At 43.5% G+C, this 23,656-nt stretch overlaps 1 protein-coding gene across 6 annotated transcripts in view; it reads right to left on the reverse strand.

The window, feature by feature from the left end:
- GSTZ1 (glutathione S-transferase zeta 1) overlaps positions 1 to 23,656 on the reverse strand; it is a 74,266-nt gene that overhangs the window by 4,400 nt on the left and 46,210 nt on the right. For all 6 annotated transcript variants that reach the window (XM_085626675.1, XM_085626678.1, XM_085626676.1 and 3 more), the window contains exons 4-8: positions 22,721 to 22,801; positions 19,016 to 19,141; positions 16,580 to 16,658; positions 15,645 to 15,697; positions 14,989 to 15,038 (exon numbers count right to left, since the gene is read on the reverse strand). In XM_085626675.1, coding sequence (XP_085482801.1) covers positions 14,989 to 15,038; positions 15,645 to 15,697; positions 16,580 to 16,658; positions 19,016 to 19,141; positions 22,721 to 22,801 — 389 coding nt within the window. The remainder of the gene's footprint in view (positions 1 to 14,988; positions 15,039 to 15,644; positions 15,698 to 16,579; positions 16,659 to 19,015; positions 19,142 to 22,720; positions 22,802 to 23,656) is intronic.

The raw sequence follows: 23,656 nt of genomic DNA on the forward strand, positions 1-23,656 counted from the left end.
TTACAGTGCAATCACCTCACAATGCTCATCAGTGGCTGCTTCTTATAATGACCAATAATGCCCTTTCCTCTTGCCGTCTACCAGTGTTAGCGTCTCCAACCCTGAGCTTAACCCAGACCTCTCACATTTGTACATTACAAACTCCAGAACCGCGGCTCACCCTTGGTTCAGTACCTCAATCCCTGTTAATTAAATATAAGTGTCCTGGGCATAACGCTTCCGAAGTCCGCCGCAGTTGGGCTCCACTGGAATCCAGACAATTTTTTTGATAAGGGAAAGGGACTTTCGATCTCCTACTTGTTAACACGCAACTCTGGCGTGAGTTCTATTACCGTACGCTCCCGCTATGCCGGGAGCTCTGACCGCTCCAGTGTACATCCAGAACCTTCATAATAGGGACGCGTCCTATCCTTTACACGTTTATATATAACTTAGGCGTGTGTTATGTGCGTTATTGTAGGCTCTTGTCATACCAGTTTGGCGGCTTATGCCTTTACGCCAATATCACTTTTGTCTGACCGCTATAGTTCCCACTGGTGGAATGCCTTTATACTGATGTGTGCTTCTAGTTACCCCTTTGTCATTACAGTGAGTAGCTATTTTACATATGTGCCTTATATTTGGTTGCTTGCCATTCTAAGATGGTACCCCCGGACCGGCCTAGGTATTGGTGTATTTAAACCAGTCATCATGGCACGCTAGGATACCACATAGTTCCCCCCGCCCCCTTTTTCCGACATTGCTGGAACTAGATTGGCACCAGATTTATCATTTATTATTAATTCTTTTGATCCCTATTTCCATTTATTATTCCTTTATCTTCTCATACTCCGCCCCACGGGTATTTTGTGAGGTGATTTGCCATTCCAAAATGGCACCTCTAATGGAGCAGAGTTTCGGGACTCATACCCACTTGTGACGTATATCCGTTGGGATGCCACACTGCCGCAAGGTTTTAAATTTCAAACCTGTGGTGGCGTCCAGTCTACACTTTTGCCAGGCGTACCTGCCATCTACGTTTTCAAGATCCTCCAGGCAAGTGGAGTGTTGCCTTTCTGTTGCGCCCCGCTTAACTCTCTTTTACTTTATTATGTGTCCCCTTGTTTTTGGTCCTACCACTGGCATGCATACAGCTATGTGGGATATGGTGGTTTTAAAGCACAATTAGCCTTATCTCCAGGAACGCGTGGGCATACAGCGAGGCTTAGCGCCGGGGGGTGGTATAAGTTTGTTAACCAGACTCGGTTGCAGTTTATGCCACGATTTATGTTTATAGCTATGTGGGATATTGTGGTCCCTGCGCGCCGTCAACTTTCTATCAAGGCGAACGCATTGTCATGATGCCAATGTGGATTCTTGGTATGTTCGAGAAAATTCTGCTTATTTAACACAGACTTGCGCGTTGGCACTATGACTCCTTTTTACTTAACGACTGGGGCTATACTTTTCCTGCTTCCCTTTTGATATTCTGGAACTGTTAGGGAGGCTTAGTACTGACATTATTCATATTAAATTAACAACGTAGCCTCTGGTGTTCTTATTTTCAGACCTTTGAGGCTGGAATTGATATACTGGAACCCTTATTGTGTGGTTTCCAGTTGGGACTCTTGACATATTTTTGTGATTTGACCTCGGAATGACTCTTTCGCATCACTGATATAGGTGAGCATTTTTGATTCTCATTCGTTTGCCATTTTTTCAGGCCTCCCCTTTGTATCTTTGCTCCTCTTCCTATCTTGAATGGTTTACTCATGTTGTGGGCTTGTATTCTTCTTTGTTACCGTATGCTTCCCCACTTTCTTTCCAATTACTATTTTTATGTTTGTGCACGACTAGTGATACTCTCTCCCCCCCCCCCTCTTTTGAATATAGGTACGATGTTTATATGAAATGTGGTCCTAATTAGGCCTGACGTGTGTCCTCATGGCGACTCTATATCTATTGCTCTCTTTTAAAAACTTAAGGAATAAATGTACATGTGTATATATAAAATAACGTTTTTGTTTTCTGTTTAATATTGTGTTTTTGCAGGCTGGTACACGTTGTGGTGTTTTTATATTGGTTGTGTATATTTGTTTTTCACATTAGTGTTTGGTTGTCATTTGGGATTTTATGTTGTCTTGCCTATTATAGTGTTGTTTTATAAGGACCTTATCTTAGTATAAGCTGTACACAAATATCTTCATCTATCTTTTATGTCATGTGCTCGTTGTTACTTGTATTTATATATGTACCTTAGTTTTTTGTATAAGTGTTATATATGTATTTGTGGATATTTATGTGCTGTCCTGTGTCAATTGTTTCAGCCCTGAAGACGTTCTTTTATAAGGAACGAAACGCATTGGCTGATATCTGACTGCATGTTTTACTATAAAGAATAAAAGAAACTTAAAGGACTTGAGTACTAGCGTCTGGACTCTTTTCCTCTTTTTTTTTTTTACCTGTGGAAGTTGCAGATGCTGCAACCTCAACAGGTTAAAAAAAAAAACAACAAGGTTTTGGATAGAGCAGAAACCAGGATACTATCAACTGATAGGGAACTCTCACTTCGGGATAAGACAATACCCCGGGGGCAGTCAAATAACAGAGACAAGACCAGATTTAGCACACAATATACCACACATAGTGACAAGATATTTAAGGCATTTACTTACCGATATCCCTGGCCTTAAAGATTGTATTATTGATATGCCCGCTATTACATATAAGAGGGGGGTATCCTTGAGAAAACAATTATGTCCAAATTATGTGACAACACCGTAAACCAGTAGGACCTGGTTGTCAAGTAAACCAAACGTTTTTTTTTACCTGTGGACGTTGCAGCATCTGCCCCATGGGGAATAATAGAACCAAGAACTTATCCTACAACAGCCCAAGAGCGTATACTATCAATCAGTTCATTAACTGCAATACCACCCATGTAGTGTATGTCCTGGGTTGTAAATGCGGAATAATGTATGTGGGAAGCACTACACGCTGTCTAAAAATCCGCATTCAGCAACATCGTAGAGCACTGTTAAGTAGGGACACTAGCTATCCAATCACAGAACATTACATCACAGAACACAATGGAGATGCCACATTTTGGTTCCACGGGATTGACCATGTCTCGATGAGGAGGTAATAGGGAGCTATTACTCAGACGAGCGAAATCCAAGTGGATTTATCGCTTGCGGACAATTACACATGGTCATAATTCTGACAGGGAAATGCATTATTTCCTATGAAGTCATTAGGTTCCAATTCTCCTTACATGAACAGAGATAAATTGATTAGGGGCCCATACATGTAATTTAACTGGATGCAATTTCTGGTGGCAATTCCATCCCTTTCTATTTGAGTTGTTGTATTTCTGTCATTATGGTTTTTCTTTTCTCTTTTTTGATGACCTTTTATTACTTATTCTTTTGGAATGTGGGGCTTGACTATTCATGTTTATCATACTTTGCTGTCTTATAGTCCGTATGACAGTGATTAGATAATCGGAAATGTACTCTTTGGGGTGCGCTCTGGAGATATTATATTTATAATTTTTTCCTAAAGACATTACGCGGACGTGATTTTTTGTTACCACTGTAATGCATGGATGGCTTCTATGTACGTACGCTGGTGTGGGTTAGTAGGGATATTTTATCCCTGTTGTCCATACCTTTGAGCACAGATACTATTACATCTTAGGGGAGCAAATTCCTCTTCTTTTTACATCCTGGCTGTTTATGGTGACTACTTTCGATCTCTATTTGTTCACACGCAACCCTGGCGTGAGTTCTATTATTGGAGGCTCCCGCTATGCCGGGAGCTCTGACTGCTCCAATGTACATCCAGAACCTTCGCAATAGGGACGTCCTATCCTGTACACGTTTATATACAACTTAGGCGTGTGTTATGTGCGTTATTGTAGGCTCTTGTCATACTGGTTTGGCGGCTTACACCTTTACGCCGACATCACTTTTGTCTGACCACTATAGTTCCCACTGGAGGAATGCCTTTATACTGATGTGTGCTTATGGTTACCCCTTTGTCATTACAGTGAGTAGCTATTATACGTATGTGCCTTATATTTGGTTACTTGCCATTTTAAGATGGCACCCCCGGACCGGCAAAAGTATTGGTGTGTTTAAACCAGTCATCATGGCACGCTAGGATACCATATAGTTCCCCCCCCCTTTTTCAAACATTGCTGGAGCTAGATTGGTGCCGGATTTATCATTTATTCTTTCGATCGCTATTCCCATTTATTATTCCTTTATCTTCGCATAGACGGCGCACCACGGGTATCTTGTAAGGTGATTTGCCATTCCAAAATGGCACCTCTAACGGAGCAGAGTTTCGGGACTCGTACCCACTTGTGACGTATATCCGTTGGGACGCCACACTGCCACGAGGTTTTAAATATCAAACCTGTGGTGGTGTCCAGTCTACACTTTTGCCAGGCGTACCCGCCATCTACGTTTTCAAGATCTTCCAGGGAAGTTGAGTGTTGCCTTTCTGTTGCACCCCGCTTTGTTAACTAACTTTATTATGTGTCCCCTTGTTTTTGATTCTGGTCCTACCACTGGCATGCGTACAGCTATGTAGGATATGGTGGCTTTAACTCGCCGTTAGCCTTATGTCAAGGCGAACGCGTGGCCAAACAGCGTGGCTTAGCGCCGGGGAGGGGGGTATAAGTTTGTTAACCACACTCGGTTGCACTTTACGCCATGTCCAGGCGAACGCGTGGCTTAGCGCCGGGGGGGGGGTGGTATAAGTTTGTTAACCACACTCGGGTGCACTTTATGCCGTGATTTATGTTTATTGCTATGCGAGATATTGTGGTTCCAGCTCGCCATCAACTTTCTATCCAGGCGAATGCATTGTCATCATGATGCCAATGTGGATTCTTGGTACGTTAGATAAAATTCCGCTTATTTAACACACAGACTTGCGCGTTGGCACTAGGACTCCTTTTTACTTAACGACTGGGGGTATACTTTCCCTGCTTCCCTTGTGATATTCTTGAGCGGTTAGGGAGGCTTAGTACTGACATTCATATTAAATTCGATCCTGCCCTCGACTGGTGAGACCTAGCTTTTTGACCGTTGCCTGGTGGAGCTACCTCGATAGCTATAGGGGTAATGGATTGTGGATCCCCTCCACGGCCGTCAGCTACCCAGCCGGTCATTGGACAGACTTTCCTTAGTCTCTCCTGCCATTATCTCCCTCGTTCCCCCTACACCCTTCCCCCTTACCGCCCTATTTTTCCTTAGTCTATGCTCCTTTAATGTGTTTCGTATAATTGATGTAACCTGTAACTGTTATAACTATGTCATAATGTGAAACCTTATGTAAAGTGCTCTGATACCCACGGGTCTAGCCAGCGCTATATAAAACTCATTAAATAAATTAACAACGTGGCCTCTGGTGTTCTTATTTTCAGACCTCTGAGGCTGGTATCTATATACTGGAACCCTTATTGTGGGGTTTCCAGTTGGGACTCTCTTGACATATTTTTGCGATTTGACCTCAGAATGACTCTTTCGCATTACTGATATAGGTGAGAATTTTTGATTCTCATTCGTTTGCCATTTTTTCAGGCCTCCCCTTTGTTTCTTTGCTCCTCTTCTTATCTTGAATAGTTTACTTATGTTGCGGGCTTGTACTCGTCTTTACCGTATGCTTCCCCACTTTCTTTCCAATTACTATTTCTATGTTTGTGCACGGCGAGTGATACTCCCCCTTCTTTTGAATATAGGTACGATGTTTATATGGAATGTGGTCCTAATTAGGCCTGACATGTGTGTCCTCATGGTGACTCTTTTTTTTTTACCATTCTTCTACTCTCTTTCTATATCTATTGCTCTGTTTTAAAAACTTTTAACGAATAAATGTACATATGTGTATATATAAAATAAAATTTTTGTTGTCTGTTTAATATTGTATTTTTGAAGGCTGGTACATGTTGTGGTGTTTTTATATTGGTTGTGTATATTTGTTTTTTACATTAGTGTTTGGTTGTCATTTTGTATTTTATGTTGTCTTGCCTATTATAGTGTTGTTTTATAAGGACCTTATCTTAGTATAAGTTGTACACATATATTTTCATATATCTTTTTTGTCATGTGCTTGTTGTTCCTTGTATTTATATATGTACCGTAGTTTTTTGTATAAGTGTTATATATATGTATTTATGGATATTTATGTGCTGTCCTGTGTCAATTGTTTCAGCCCTGAAGAAGTTCTTTTGTAAGGAAAGAAACGTGTTGGCTGAAGTCAGACTGCATGTTTTACTATAAAGAATAAAAGAAACTTAAAGGACTTCCGTACTAGCGTCTGGACTCTTTTCCTGGTGCACCTTCCATTATCAAAAAATGTCTGGTCTGGATGCCACATTTGTAACTTCTTCAAGCGCACAGACTTCCACACGCATCCTAACAGCAGATGCTACATACATCTCCACTGTGCACACACTCAACTAGGCATACCTTTACGCTGCTTCGCACATGCACACGCACGCACACACACCCCCCCCCCCCATCACTACACTAATACATCCAAAAGGAAATCAAGCAGTTGTTTGGGTACTGTTCACTCTCTAGAAGTGTTCTAGGTCTAGCATTTACACCTTCCCAACTTCAGACCCTTACAAATGACTTAAGTTCAGTCGCAGAAATAACCACACTACAAAACGCCACCTCTTTGTGCCTTCCTTCCTTCATACTCTTAACATTTTCTTTATGGGAGAGATGGGCCCAGTTCCACATTAAAACCACCAGACTCACTTCCTCTCTTCTCCAAATCCCCCCCCCCCCCCGCCAAAATCCAAATCTTACCAATTCTCACTCTGAGCCCTTTGGCAAATCTCTACTACTTCATGGTGATCCCTCCATATGGAACGACCCTTTCCATTCTGCACATCCCCTTTGCCAGTAACACTGATCTGCCCCTGCAAGATCCCCGCCTAAGACACTAGCATCACTTTGGGACAGCCCACAAAGAAATGAGGAGATAAAAGACAAAACTTTGTATCAAAGGTCACAATAGGAAAGCAATTGCACCCCTCTTCCTAGAACCTTGCTTATTATAGTGTCTTGCCTGGACAGTGAACTTCGCTCCGTTAGCGTAGTTTTCTGCAGAGTGCTAAAAACTCCGCTTCGCGATGTGTGGAGGAGTTTTTTCCCCACTCGCAATCAGTAAGTTCGAGATCACGAATGGTAAGGTCGCTAGCGCGAGCTGCCGCTCAGGTAGTATTTCTACCCGAGCAGCAGGAATACCAACACAAACTGCAGTTTGCACTGCACTCTGCCACTCGCGGAACTTCGCTGAGTTTTTTTGTAACTTCGTGGCGTTCCACGTAGCAAAACTCCGCGAACTACGCTCACTCTTACCAGTCTAATAATGAAGAGTTTTCATTGGTTTACTAAATTATGCCAGCATGCTGCCTTTCAGATATGCTAATCTGTAAAGGGTGATAATAGTTAGAAATAAAAACAAGTAGGATATACTTGTGTACCTTTCCTCGAGGCGCCTCATTCCTTGAGCTGTTTAACAATTTGTGCTTTCAGTGAACCAGTCTCTTACAGTTAAAAAAAATCCCACTGATTAGGCCTATATAACAGTATATCAATTCAATTCAAAAACTTTATTCGATCATTGATTAATAATCATAAAAGTACATACATAAGTAATAAAACATGAGGGTACAGCAGGTTTAAAGTTAATCACATATCAAAAAAGGGTGCTTTTCCTCAAGCGTATCGATTTTAAAATATATACAGCAGTAAAAAAACAGATGTCCTGTGAATTAAGTCCAAATAAAAGCCCCATGGCCGATACAATAGTGGATACATTATATTTTTTGAAAAGCGGTTTCAGATATACTTTTCGAAGGTAGAGATAAAGAGGGCATAACAATAAAAAATGCTCCGTACTTTGCTTTGTGGTCCCATCACACGGACAGGGGGCAGTAGTGTAGGTCTTCATTACAGGATACGCAACAAGCAAATGAACAATCCCCATCCGTAATCTTGTCAATACATATTGGTGGGATCGGATAGTAACCAATTTAAGGTATCCTGAAAGCCCCATTTCTTCCTTAGTGTATCTGTCGTAAAAAAATTGTGAGGAGAACTGAGCAGTAGCTGCGTTACGCTTCACCATGCTAACCCTCAAAAATTCATGTTTAATCTCACTCTTCGGGATATCTAAAACACAAGAAGGGTTATCACGCACCGTGAGATTAAAAACATCATTAAATGTTCGGATAATATAGTTAAGCCAGGGGATGCGGGAACATTTGTCCATGTGAAGACAATCTAAAATAATCTTTCTTGTAAAACCAGTCTGTTCCTTAGCCCATATAGATCTCCATACTAACAGGGGTCTTAATCTGATCAAGTCAGATAGATGTTCTAGACCAACCTCCTGATGGATCAGCTTTGTTGAGGCAGAAGATGGTAAACACAGGAGTTTTTTGACAAATTTGTTTTCCTCAACCTGGAGCATGTTGTTATTACAATGGCCCCACACTCCTGAGCCATATAGGGCCAGAGCAACACATTTATGGCGATATAGGTACAACATGTCTGGTATCCGTCTTGAGCCTAACTTGGATGCAAACCTAAATATGCCAAAAGAACACTTGGCCATTTTGGCTCTTACATTAATCATTTCAGGTGTCCACATCCCCCCACTGTTAAGTGATACCCAGATAACAGAATTTGTCCACCACTTTTATAGTTTGGTCCATAACTGTGAAGGGCCTTAAATTTTTAATTTTCTTCCCACAGGGCATTATAAAAGTTTTCGAATTATTAATTTTCTCCCTTTAATAAAATCTGCAAATTTATTCATAAGTTTTTGCAACCCTAGAGGGGTTTGTGAGAGCAGAACCGCGTCATCCGCGTAAAGCAATATTGGGATGGAAAGGCCGCCAGCAGTCGGTGCATCTGCACTGATGGTCCGTAGTTCCGACTCGATTGCATTAATAAAAAGGGAGAAAAGAAGAGGTGCAAGGACGCATCCCTGCCTAATTCCAGAACCTACTTTAATACTGGGTGTACACTCCCCCGATTGCCCGTATCGTATCTTAGCCGTCAGATTCCTATAAAGTTGGGCCAAGAAATAGATAATATCCTGTGGAGCACCCATGTCCAACAAGGTTGACCACAGAAGGCCATGGTCAACCAAGTCAAATGCACTGGTCAGGTCGGCAAAGCAAAGAAACAACGAGCCTTGTTTAGCCCGTGTATATTTGCATATGATAAGGTCTAAATTAATGCACTGTTCTATGGTGCCTAACCCCTTGCGGAATCCGTACTGAGAATCCGCAAGGATCCCTTTATCTTCTACCCATTCCTCCAGGCGACTCAGTAATACCCTACTCATAATTTTTAGGGAAGCAGTGAGGAGAGAAATCGGGCGGTAGTTTTTTGCCTCACCCCTCTCCCCTTTTTTATACACCGGGATAATGATTGATTCCCCCCAAGTCTGTGGGGCCGCAATCATTGCAGCAGCATTAAAAACCTTTGTTAACAATGGGCTCCATATGGAAATCTCGGCTTTATAAAGGTCAACGGGTACCCCATCAGGGCCCGGCGCCTTTCCCCCCTTACTGACCCGGATGGCAGCATCCACCTCAGAGACTGTGATATTAAGAGGTATGGGGATAAAAGCCAGGGTTTCCCTATCCCCCCCCTACAGCTAGTCCTTCGGGGTTAAAAATACTAGTAAAATGAGCCACCCATTGTTCCTCAGATACCTGGGCAGACATTACCGGGACTTCTTAATTTTGGAGGAAGGGACTATTGACAGTGGACCAGAAAAGCTTGGTATCCTTAAGATCCACTGCCTTAGTCAGGTTGTTCCAGGCCTCTTCCCTTAGTTCCGGTTTCCTATCCCTCAGATGAATTGAGTATTCCCTTCTGAGGGTTTTAACTGCTTCCTTATCTCTGGGTTTACCCTTAAGAGCAACTTTGAGTCTTTGTAAGGATTTAGTACATTCCCTGTTAAACCATCCCCCGTTAATCCTAGGGCCCTTTGGTTTTCTTCCAGTTAAGATTTCTGCAATATTTTTATTAATGATGTCGAAACTAGCTAGAATATCAGCATTATCCTTTTCGGGTTCGAAACAGCATTCCACCTCATCTATACAAGCAGACACAATGGTACATAGTAAATGTTCCTCATTTTGCCTACCCCATTTAATTCTAGGGCCATTGGGTCTATGTGGAACTACATCTGTCACTGCACCATGTAACGCCTTTACTTTATCCCCCCCACAAGGAGAGATACATTGTTAGACAGTTATGATCGCTTAGGGCTGGGTCTACTATTACGGGTAAGGAACACAAAGCTGTAATACTGGAGGAGACAATGAGGTAGTCGATAACCGTGGCACAATTCCTACCAATAAAGGTCGGTACCGAATTGCCCTCACTGTCTACGCCAGGTAACATAATGCATAAATCCATTTTAAGCATAAGAGTGTTTAGGGATTCCCCATAAACCGAATGTAAAAAATGGGTCTGATCTTCCCCCACCTCATCCCCATGCCCACACACCCTTTTGCCAACAAATGGGCACATGTGAATGTTGAAATCTCCGCCCCACAAAATATCAAAAGACACATCACTGCGCCCATATAACCTTTCCACCTCCGCTTCAAGTTCATCAACCATATCTGTTTTTGAGTGGTTAAAGACATTGTTGTAGTGGTTTATAACTAAAACATTTCGCCCATTCCTGTGTTGTAACCACAACAACTGAGAGTGCAGACCGACGGTCCGGTGGATTTTTACTCGAACCGGTAACCTCACAGAGAGCAATATCACCATTCCACCACTGGCTCTCCCCATGTTGGATGGCTGAGCATGGCAATTATAGGCAGCATACCCATCAAGATAGACATCTTCGGCCGCCCAAGTCTCCTGGAGACACAAGATGTCAAATTGGGTTATAAATTCTAACCATCCTAGACGATCTATCTTGTTATTCCACCCAGCAATATTCCAACTCGCCATCTTATATACCCGTTCTGTTAGACTAACAGCCTCAATAGATGGTGGGGGTAAGGTGTGGACATGGGTTACTTCCCCTGGCACGGGGTCTTCAGATAGTCGGGTCGGACTTGTACTTCCATTGGCCGGGGTAGGAGTATCTGAGTTACAGTGAAGCTGCCCAGAATTACGTGTATTACCCCCAGAGCTACAAGTAGCATTGTACCCATTGGGTGGGTTAATATCAGTTGAGCCTTTTTCCCCCGTGCCTACACCCGTGTCTCCCCCTGTGTCTCCACAGGATTCCTTATCCCCCTCCCCTGTGGCTCGATGGCATCAGTCACAGTCTTCCAGGCCACTAAACACGTCGAACCTGTTGGTGGTATCTAGGGGTGTAAAAGGTTTGAGATGATCCATTCTCCTGTGTGTTAGGGAGTTGTACCTTGGGCCTATAGTATTCCACCCATACAGATCTCCAACTATAGGTGGTTGCTTGTCGTTAAATATAGGGCCGTTATTGTAGACAGGTGGACGATATGGGTTTGAGAGCATTTGCCTCAATAACGGGGGCGGGGGGGCTCGCTGTGATTGATGATTAGGTGGGAACACCACTGAGCGAGGATAAAAATATGTTAGAGGACGGGGGGTAATAGATTTACTACCATGGTCAGACGGCCAGTTAAGTATAAAATGGACGGCATTCTGATCTCTAAAATTAATGACCACTATGTCTCCCTCAATATCTTTAGGTCTTCCTCCCAGCCAAGGAAGGCGGCGGACATGGACAATTTCTCCATTGATATTATTTGCAATAGGTCTGTGTAGACTTAACCAATGCGATATTTTATTTTTCAACTGGGCAAAGCCCTCCCGTTTGTTCTTCTCCAGCTCTGGTACCCCAGTAAGGACTACTACAAAGGGTACAGCTTCTGGTGGGAGTTCTGGAAGGGGGCCCTTGTTATAATTACCTCGAGCCGGCCGCTCGTTTCCTCTCTCTCTATTTTTATTCCCTGGGGCTTGACCAAGATTATTCCGCTGTCCATTAGACGTTACAGCCAGGGACAATGTGGGTTTACTGTTAGGTCCAACAGGGTTACTCCCTGATGTACTTCCACTCATATTATTTGAGGATTGAGGCAGAATGGTAGTCTGAACAGGGGTAGGTATAGTAGTTATAGCAAAAATACCTGATGTAGAGGGTAAAATTGGGGTTTGTATAGGGGGATTAGGCAACCCTTTATTAGTCACTATCTTGGTTCCCAGTTCATGTTCTATCTTCTAATTTACTAAGTCTATCTACGATAGCCAGAGTATAGGTCCTCATTATAGACTCTATGCTATCGATCAAGGCCCTGTTTGGAGGTTCCTGTAACGTCACCACCGAGGGGGGGCTGTCGGCGGTGGAGATGACAGGGACGGTAAGGGGAGTTACACATGGATGCGTAGGTGATATAACTATCCTTCCTTTATCTGTTACTTTAACCCGTCCTCCCCTAGTACTGTCGTCCTTTTTAATGCCAAAGTCTGCATGATTAATTTTCCTCTTTGGGAGGTCAGATTTTTTACGCCTTTTTGTCGGAGGAGGGCCATAGATTTTAACTGGCGTGACTTTTTTTGCCCTACTTTAAACTACTTTTGTTTGTTTAGGGATAGGGGTAATTTGTGCTTTGGTTATAACAATAGATTTGGTTGTACTGGGAGAGGTGACAATGGTTGACAATTTACTAGTAGTGCCTAAAGGTTCAAATTCACTCGGTGTTCCCTCTCTAAATATTAGAGGGATGCTGTCCTGCGAGGGGATGCAGATATTTTCAGTAAGAGTTCCGTCCCCCGTAGAGCTAATTAACACTGGTGACACCGGGAATGGTCTATTCTTTAGGCTTTCAAACGACCGCCGTCGCTCAGCCCGAAGTTCTTCAAGGGTGGGGATAGTTGGAAAATCCAAGAGAGTTTTCTTAAAGTAATTATCTAATTTCCCATTTATCAAACTCACCGGCTTCTCAGAGCCAGGCAACTCCGGGGTTAGTATTTCGATTGACATAATGATTGGTAATATAATGTACCCCCCAAGCACTTACACAATAGTCCTAGGCTGTTCAGTAATCGACCAGGGATTCTGGCCCAGTCCAGTCTCTGTGGGTCTATGAGGGTCCGCCCTTAGTCCGGGCTTTGTCCCGGGTGATGTCCCGCACACGCGTCCCGCTGACGCGTAATGACTGCAGGTCTTATGCTGACTGTGGATAAAGGGGGCGGAGTCACGGGAAAAGGCGGCAGGTGTGCTCGATGGGACACGCACAGCCTGCTGGGCCTCGCAGTCCCGTCCTCCTGCACAGCAGCTCCCCACTCGATTTCCAATGCCCAACGGGGCTCCTTGCACACAGGTTCAAAGATGCAAATGCCCAACGGGGCTCCAGAGGACAGCAGGCAAAACGGATCAAAGACTCCTCTGCGAGCGGCTCCCGCGAAGCGGGGGCCGCGAGGGGTTATCAGCGGTCAGCAGGGGGCGGAGTCACGGGTCAACAGGGGGCGGAGTCACGGGAAGAGGCGGCAGGTGTGCTCGATGGGACACGCACAGCCTGCTGGGCCTCGCAGTCCCGTCCTCCTGCACAGCAGCTCCCCACTCGATTTCCAATGCCCAACGGGGCTCCTTGCACACAGGTTCAAAGATGCAAATGCCCAACGGGGCTCCAGAAGACAGCAGGCAAAACGGATCAAAGACTCCTCTGCGAGCGGCGCCCGCGAAGCGGGGGCCGCGAGGGGTTATCAGCGGTCAGCAGGGGGCTGAGTCACGGGTCGGCAGGGGGCGGAGTCACGGGTCAACAGGGGGCGGAGTCACGGGAAGAGGCGGCAGGTGTGCTCGATGGGACACGCACAGCCTGCTGGGCCTCGCAGTCCCGTCCTCCTGCACAGCAGCTCCCCACTCGATTTCCAATGCCCAACGGGGCTCCTTGCACACAGGTTCAAAGATGCAAATGCCCAACGGGGCTCCAGAAGACAGCAGGCAAAACGGATCAAAGACTCCTCTGCGAGTCATTTAGGCAGAGTTCTTAACATGGTTCCCCCGCCACTGCCCTAACACTTCTGAGGGACATGCCAATGAGATGGTGGCTATCGGGCATGTCGGTCCTTCAATCTCTATCTTTCCACTCTTCTTGGTCGGAGGGAAGTAAAGGCTGAACTTCCCTCTGTCCGTTGTGTGCTTTTCCCTCTGCACTGCCACGACACACTCTGGCAGGACAAAGACCGTGTGGTGAATGACAACTTTAGGGGCTCAAAGATGCGTGGGTAGCAATCCTAAAATAAACGTCAACTCCAGGGACATTTTTACAAAAAGATGTCTAGTTCATGAACATCAAAGCTAAACGTTAAATGTAATTGAGGGAGTCGGAAGAAGAAAGAAGTGGTAAATAAACAACTACTGCAATGCACTGGGGAGAAGGGGTCAGAAAGTAGATGACAGCAAGTGATGTGGAATAAAGACAGCTGTGCATAACCTAGAATGTAGCAACAACACAATGCATGCAAGAAACCGGAGTGTTGACCACAGCAATGCATTCTGAAGATCTAATAACGTACCTGGATGCAATTTTGGGAAATGAGAGCAGAGACTGAAACCATGAGTTCTGGACAGCCAGAGAGAAAAAAAGCAAGATGTTCTAAGATTTCGGGAGCAGATGACAGCAGTGCCTTCGGGGAAATCATTGCGGAGGAAATTTGGGCACACGGCATTACTTGGAATTGTGGTGAAGCCAGCAGCAATGTGCAATTTGGAAATTAGTAATAAATTCTTGTGTGGCAGAGAAACGGACAGTTATGTTTTGCAGGGAAAAGAGAAGCGGCAGTAGCAGCAGTGGATGATGGACAGAGTGAACATATTACATACAATCGATTGTAGGTATACAAGAAGCTGTAAAGGATTCATTATGCCCACCACATCGTCATCACCCCGCCCTTGTCTGTACTACATTAAAAATTGTGCTAAATTCTCCTGTGTGTCGCACAGCTCTTTGCTTACCTGTCAGCATTGTACACCTGAGGGACCAAGCAGAGATCTGCCATTGAAACCTGCGGGGAAGGAGAGGAGGCTATGAAACCGGTACATCACTGACTGACCACTGCTTCTATGTGCCTACTAACGGAGAATCATTTAAGGTTTAGGAAGAAACTGAAAACCTGGTTATTCTCAAGTTAGTGCTTTTCTGCGTATGATACTTCTTATGAGGTTCTCTCGATGAACATTAGGGATTTATACAGTGTCGCGATATCTCCCAGGGGATGGGTGTTGAGCTTTATAAATATTTTCAATAAATAAACTTTAACATCTTCAAATTCATCTGAATTTGTATTACCTTTACATATCTAAAGGCACTTCAAATATCTGCTCACCCCACAGAAAGAAAATGTTACTCCTGTGAAGTGAAACTACCCAAGAGACCATCAGCTGTGATAGTAGAAACTTGATCTATGTTTCGCGGGACAAGTGAACAGATCTATCTTTAGATTCATTTATGCGTTATTATTCCAGGCAGGTGAGGAAAAAAAAGTCACCCAACATTTTGTTAACCCAGGTCTGCCTCATGAACTGTAGAACATAAATGACTGATGGGGTACAAGTCCCAATTGCCCATACAAAGCATAGTTTTGACCCCACTACCCTTGTAGCTTTTTTACCTCATCTTCAACACAGTACTTTCCGGCTGTGCCCTGCAGAATCTGCTCCAGAGCTGAAAAAAATGGTGAAAACCATGAGCCTTCATTCCAAGTGCAGTTCCCAGTAAATACATTTGATTTTAGTTCCCCACTCTCAGCTATGTCCCATCCCAAGGTTCCCTTCAACTATAACACTCTAATCTCTTGTCTTCGCTCTTTGGTGAAGTTTTCACTCAAGAGGCAGACTTTCCTCCCTTCCTTTCTAATTAATACAAAGATATGTCTTAGTTCTACTGAGGATGTTACAGCAACAAATGCTATGGTGCACAGCAACAGACGCAATTAAATGACTCCTACACCTTTGTGTAAGGCTCGGGGTTTACTTCTAAGCACCCCTCATCCTCTCCACTTGGGAAAGTCTTGCTTCCTCCTGCTTCTCATAGAGAAAACAATCTATGGAGAGTAGTTGTCATCATTGATCATTTGTTTCACACCCAAAAAGCTAAGCTCAAGGAGCATCTGTGGCTGCTGCACAGCACAAGTTCATCCTCACTGACATGGCACCCAGGATTGGGTCTGGAGCAACAGGCATGCTGGTTTACCCTTATGGGGTGGGGTGTGCCTCCACACATGTAAAGCACGGGGCAGTGAAAGAGCTGCAGTGCAGCAGCAGCAGCATGCACATCTGTTGCTAGACACTCAATTGGACACAGTTACAGTAGTTCACTGGTGTGATTCACACCTAAAACAAGTGAAAATGCAAGAATAATCCAAAAGTTAGAGGTGGTCGGAATATTCACATAACATTTATCCAGATAGCAGCTAAATAACAAGGGATCAGTGAAAGGGCTCATGTAGCGACAGCAGGCAAGGGACCTTCCAGTTGGGAAAACAGCCCTATCAATCACAATTCCAAAGGTCGATGGCAACTACTATACACCCCTAGCTGGAAATACCTTGAAACCCGCGTGTGATGTAATGCTGAGCCCATGAATTCATCTTCTCTTCTCCCACTCGCTTTAGGACAGCCAGGTTCTGTGGGGTGTTGGAAAAACAGTAAGAACACTAACATGCTACACACAAACATACATACACCCTGCCCCACCCTTCAACTGCATTATGGATAACCCTGGGCGTAGTCACGCTACGCGAATTGCACTTCGCAAGATATGCGTAGCACGACGCGAACTGCTTAGTGCGCTGTTCGCGATGGTTGCACAGTGCCGGATGCTTGTCCGCACGGTGCAATCATTGAAAATGGCATCTTGCACAGTACAAGCTGTCGTTTTCTGCCGCTCGAGTAGATTTTACTCGAGCGGCAGCTTTCTCAACGCTGACTGGTAGTTTCTCATCGCGAGCGGTCGCGAACATACGCGAGCACTCGCAATGAGAAACCTGACCTCCCCGCGTTGAGAATCTCGCGGGGAGGTTTATTTTCCACGCTCGCGATCGGCAACTTGATGTTGCTGATCGCGAACAAAGAAAAAGTCTCGCCGGGATGTAATTTTGCTCGCTCGCGGTCGCCAACTTGACGTTGAGGACTGCGAGCGAGCAAAAAATGCCAACTACGCTACGCTACGTGATTTTGCACTGTGCTACATGCAATTCGCGTAGCGCGAAGTAGCACAAACTTCGCTAGCGTAGTTGTCTGCCCAGGGTTAATTATGAAACTAAATAAATCCCAACGGGAAAAAAACATTAAACCTGTATTTCCCATTCTAGTACAAAGGCCAGGCTGGAATACTGAAACATCTCCGAGTTGCTCAAACAATGTTTATTTCCTAATATAGCTCGTCAGGGTCTACGCATGCAGGGTTCCATATACTCACAACATTTACTCCACAACACTGTGCTCCACCAGTGTACCAGAACAACTGTAGCAACTCTGCTTAAAGAATGTAGTGACAGCGTGTTTGTATGTTTTGGAGGAGGAAAGAAGTTTGTGCCCAAGATTAAAGGGGCTCCCGAAATATTGATCATGGAGGTGTTGGAGGATAAAATCAGGCCTTAGTAGAAAAGCTAGTAGTCAAAGAACATACAGATTACCATCATTGTTATGCACTTCCCATAGCAGGCACAGACACTTTCAGGCTATAACCCTCATGTCAATGCATGGTTACCTTCCCGTTACGTCAAAAACCTCTTTTGACCTTAAAAATCACAGACACCCAAGGTGACCTACGCTCAAGAATACCAAGGTACAGCCCTTAGCGGCTCCAACATCCTTCTGTCAATGCTGCCGTTGTCTATGAAACCAGCTCTCACTGCCACAGTGTATGGACTGTGAAACACGTGACAAGGCCACCTATGCGGCCCAACGAATGCCATGGGCGTTTGCTTCCTTTTCTCAGTTTGTCAGCCCCTAGTGATTCTTCAACTCCACAACTTCTATTTTGGTTAGAACTATTCCACTGACCTTTGGCGATGTTTCGAATCAGAACTGTGCTTTGATGGTGATGCTATTTTTGGGATTCTTGCTGGGTATCCATAACTTCTTTCTTGCAATTCTGAGTTCAGAATCACTTAATCTTGTTTGTCTCCTCCTTTGAACAAAGCTAAGGCTATGCGAACTGGTGTCATCCTCTGCAGCTTATTGTACTGGCCTATTCACGCATTTTCCCCATCATGACTTCCTGGCACTGTTTAATATCACAACACAATGTACACAGGGTTTAAATCGGCATTTGTATAGTCCTTGCAACTCCCATGTGGTGCACTGAAGTCTTTATCCGCATGGGTACCACGCTACACTGTGGATGTGTCATTGGAAAAGTGTTGTCTTTGCTTTACGTCTATGTGAGAAGTATTTCCCTGTCATGTGTAATGAATATAGTGCAGTTATGGTGCTAAGGGATGCAGCGTTTGGCAGTGTGATGGATAAGACCGAATTTTATAGTTAGTGATACTGGCAGCTCTAATTAGCTCTGCAGCTGCCTTTATTACGTTGGTTGTGTTCATTTATGTTATCGATCTGATTTCCTATGCCGGCTGTAGCAGGAGGTCGTCCGCTATGCAATCAAGGGTTGGGGGGGGGGGGGGGGTGTTGTTAATGTAAGTAATCGAGATCAGAGATGTTCATTCAGCATTGCTTGTTTGGTGCACAGTTTATGACTGATGAAGTGCATTTTGACACATGGTGCTATTTGTGCACGCTGAGCATTTCAATCTTCAATAACATGTAAGATCTAGAATTTGAACAGTTACTGGGGTTGCTAATGTTTGTGACTTTGTCAAGATAAGCTCAACACAGTGGCTTCTCAATATAAATATTCCTTCCACAACCCAGGAACTTTACATGCACCCTGTTGATATCAAAAAGAGGGCAATGAATTCCAGCATTTAAATCCTCTCCCGGCATGCAGTCTGCCCTAGCCGCCCTCTCCTTGAAGTACCTGCAGAGGCTGGATCCCAGACACAATATGATCAGATATCATCCGGACCTGCGCCCTCTTCTTAGGGTCCTGTGGCAGGAGTCTTGGGGTCGGTCGTGTCTCGTCCAGGTACTGGATGATTGCAAGCTACAAGAAACCAAAAAGGAGATGTACTTGGACACACTGTTAACGTGGAGAGGAGACCTGTGCTCTAGAACAAACTATCACACTAGAATTAATCCTGAGCACGGTGGGGCTTGACCTAGAATTAAACCTGATCCTGGATAACAAGAGGTTCTGTCAAAAAATATATATCCATACAGGGTACGACTAGAATAAATCGTGAAGGAAATGATAAAGATTTAACATAGATTACTATTCCAGAACAAAGCATACAGGGGGAATGTCTAGCAGAGGAAACCAAAATGCATGATAACATGTGGTATTATACTAGTGAAAAACAAGAGAACGAAGAGAACAGACCGGAAATAAATAGTGCATATGACGGAAGTAAAGAAGAGTAAATCAAGGGTAGGGGATGTTTGGTGTAGAGCACTTGATGGTTTCACAAACAATAATGTATAAATGTTGTTATGTGTGATAAGCAATGAATTCAGTTAATCCATTTTCAGAATAGTAGGAAACCAGAACTGAACTGTCGGGCAAAGGCTATACCTTTTATTCTCATCCACTCATTCATAAACCAAAAAGAAAACTCTGTTAACAAGTCTAGAAGTGGCGGACATCAGTTGCTTACCAATTGGATGGAACAGGAAAGGGACAGGAGAAGTGTGCCTCCAGGGCTGAAGGAAGTGGTTTAATTTTCACGAAAAAAAATATTCATAAATAAAATAGACTTGTATGAAACTGACTATAGTGTAATTTTCTGCAAAACACTAATATTGAGAACTTAGTCAAAGCATAAGCATGCAACAGAATCAGGAACATATCAATATGAGTGCTAGCGATAGGAAGGCACACAGAAAAGAAAATTTCAGAAGAGCTTTGCAAATCTTTTCCAGGAAGGCTTATGTGTATGGATTAGTCAAACTGTCTAATACAATTAAAATACTTTATGTAGTGCATTTCTTTAAAAATGTACCAGAGTTTGGGAATTGATCAATAACATAATTTTGATCTATCGGAAAATTAAAGTAATTGGCTTTAAAACAATATACAAAATCTAAATAATGAATCAATCTTACAAACGCTAGTCTAGCATTAAACAATTCAATTAATCGGGTAATGCTCAAAGTACGGGGTACAACTTTATTGCTACAGCCTGCCAACATCAGTGCACGCATGGAAGTATTCTGCTTATTTTACAAAAAGCTGTCACATTATTATGGAGTTTTTCTGAAAATTTGCTGTCAAACTCTGTTCTCTGGAAATATTAAGGACTTACATGGAGATGTCGACATTCTCAAAATGTTGCTCCCCCTTCATCAGATCCAGGTTTCTGAAATCCCGTCTTAACTAATTTGCGTAGACCACAGTGATATATGAAAAGCGCTTCCTATTTGAGATGCTGCCGACACAAGACTAGTCTCTTTAAGGTCCACCACAGCTCCTAGGAGCTAGTTTCCATCTATGTAAAATACCTCAAATAAAATTGTTTACTTATGATTAACTGGATATTATTTTTTGCATTCATTTGCTAATATACCATGCATTTTTCCATTTATGGTATGGAGTATGTGGTTCAAACTTTGTAATTATTGTCGATTTGCTTAGTCCATAGGATTGTTAAATACGTTTCACTATTTGATGAACCTGCACAAACGTTGGCGTCAGGGACATCTTAAGGATTTTGCGTACCCTTGGCCAAATGTATTTTGGGGCTTCTGTTCGGAACAGCCTTGAATTCGAGATACAGCTTGAGCTCTTCCATGCCCTCTTGGGCAGTCATCAACAGTGAACAGGCACACCGGTCCAAATGTGTTGACATCTAGTATTTAAGGATAGTGACCAGTGTTTTCAATATTGTAACACAGCAGCAGCAGCTAACTCTTACATATGAAGAAACTTTTTTATGGATGTTACATACATGCAACATAAACACAACATTTCTGTGCAAAATGTCTGTGATAAACTCTCACACATCACTAACATTAAAAATAAATTAAAGGAAAACGGTATTTGAAACAATATGTTTAAAGATTATTGAAGGTCATCAGGGCAAGACGCTGCAGAAAGAGCTGGCTCTAACGGGGGGACCCTGATAGGGTGGGGTCCTGAACCAAGTCCCACTTTGCACATGCCTTAAGTCTCTGGTTGGCGTTCATCCACCTCTGAATTATCAGCCACTATTTCTTTTACGAAGCAATGGAGCCCATGTTGTATGGGGGTGGACAAACGTTTATTTCCCTTCAAAATGGCATACAATTTTTTTCATCAGGTGTACAACAAAAATTAATTGCTATACCTACACCAATTATAGGAGGATGTTAGTACTTGGCTGACTTGAAATCCTTCCTATAACACAATATAGTACTTTCAAGAAAAAGGTTATCACCTGGTTCAGTGGGTACTGAGAGTGGGTAGACGGCATATATTATAATTTTAAAAAACCTACACATTCCCTTAACTTTAAGGAACCTTAAGGATACAATTCAAGTCGTAAAAGACACTGAAATTCATGGATCACCAAGAACGACCCTAAATAGTTCGAACATGACATCCCCCATGCCTTCTATAAACCTGTACTTGCATCTACAAATGAGAAAAATGGGTGAATGTAAATGAGCTATGCATGTTTTCATTTATGTTAACATATAACAGCTTCCAAGAGAGTTGGTGTGGGCAAGTCATTGAGTCGTAATTAAAGACTGGCTGATAATGTCTCTGAATTTGTGAAGATCATGTAAACACTGCTGGGCAGAGGATGCAATAGCTGGCTCATTCTAGCTACCCACACAACTTTTTGTCAGTAGTCTCACACTTTGGAATGTAAACCTGTAAACTAATGGATTCATCCAACCGGTTGACTTTCTCCTCTAGCTAATAAAGATAAAGGAAACCAAAAATGGAGCTCTGTTAATTATCTTTAAAAGGATTTAGGAAAAGGTTGAGCAAATTAGTTCCATAAAGGCTGGAGTTTTTGGAAAACCACTGACTATCAAAAGGATTCCCATTTTGATTAATTTACTGTAACTCTGGCGCCTGGGGAAATCCTGGAAGATCATTTAGCTGACCTTATTAATTCAGTCACACCCATGCACACATGAAAAGAGAGTGAAAAGTAGAAGGGTTGGCATGCGATGTTCAAAATGGACAGAACAAATATGGACAGAAAAGGAATGAAGGGAAACAGCAGGAAAATGTACGAAGGAAAGAATGTAAAAGGAACCATTAGAAAAACAATGAGGGGCAAAAGAAAAGGACAAGCAAACACAAGAGAAAGAAAACGGAAAACAAACAAGGTTTTGGAGATGAAAGCTTATAGAGTATACTGAGCAAAGTGAAGCGATGTAACCTAATGGAGAAAATTGCATGCTAAATGAGAAAGCATTTCAAGGAAGGAAATGAGCAGAAAACAATCAAACTTAAAAATGGGAAAGAGCTGAAAGGAAAGTCTACAAACAAAAGGGTACAAGGAACCAGCACAGTTCTCAATGGGCCTAAATACTTACAAGCATTCTAATGTGCACATTTTGAGCCAGATAGGAGGTTTTCACCCAGGGCTATACAGCTATTGATTAATCAAGGAAACTTCAGCTCACTCACCGACTGACCAAGTGTGATACCATCTATGGTCAATGCAGGGACTTGCTGCATTGGGTTTACTGTGCTGTAGTCACTGGCGAGCTGCGGAAGGAAGGAAAATATTTTATTTTCTAACATTTTCCCACGTGCTTAGCTGCCAAGTGCCCTATTTTATGCGGTTCCCCTTCAGCCTGTGCTGGCTTTTAGCTAATAGAACTTTTTATTAGGAGAACTATCGTTTTGGTTTTAAAGTCATTGGTACAATTGGCACACATAGCATTGACCCTCTCTCTAGCAACCATGCAGGTGTGCATGCCTGTGAGCTGTGCAGGCCTGTGTGCATGGCCATATGCATTATGCATGTACATGTCTGCCTGTACGATAACCTGCCTCTATATTCAAATACATTTCTTATCCACAAATCACTTACATAGATTAAAAGGAAGGGTTGAACTCAGGGGTAGCTGCCATAAACAAAGGATGGTGGTGGTGGGGTCGTGCTGGGAGGGGAGGGGGTTCAATACAATATATATATTTTTTTAAGCGTACCTTTTGCCAACGCGGCCGGATGCATCCAGCGCCGTGTTCTCCGCCTCTCCTCTTCCTGGGTCCCAGCAGCCCCTGGGACCCAGACTCCCATCCAAATTCCCGTGCTGCAGAGCACAGCGGGTATTGGTCTGAGCAGACAGGGAACACGCCCTGCTCAGACCAGGGAGTCTGTGGGGTTTCTCCAGCCCAGCTGCTCAATACCTAAGTGCGCATGTGTGTATTGGTCGGCCTGAGACGGCCGGCCAAAACACATATGCGCACTTTGGAAGTGGAGTGCACGTAGCACTCCTCTCCCACACCCACCCCAACACCTCTGGCAGAGCTGGAAAATGTCAAATAAAACGATGCAAGAGCATAGTTTTATTTTTCATTTGCTGCCTCTGAGCTAGGCAGTGGGGCGACGCTCCT

The sequence above is a fragment of the Triturus cristatus genome, chromosome 9, assembly GCF_964204655.1.
Source record: "Triturus cristatus chromosome 9, aTriCri1.1, whole genome shotgun sequence".
Lineage (NCBI taxonomy): Eukaryota > Metazoa > Chordata > Amphibia > Caudata > Salamandridae > Triturus > Triturus cristatus.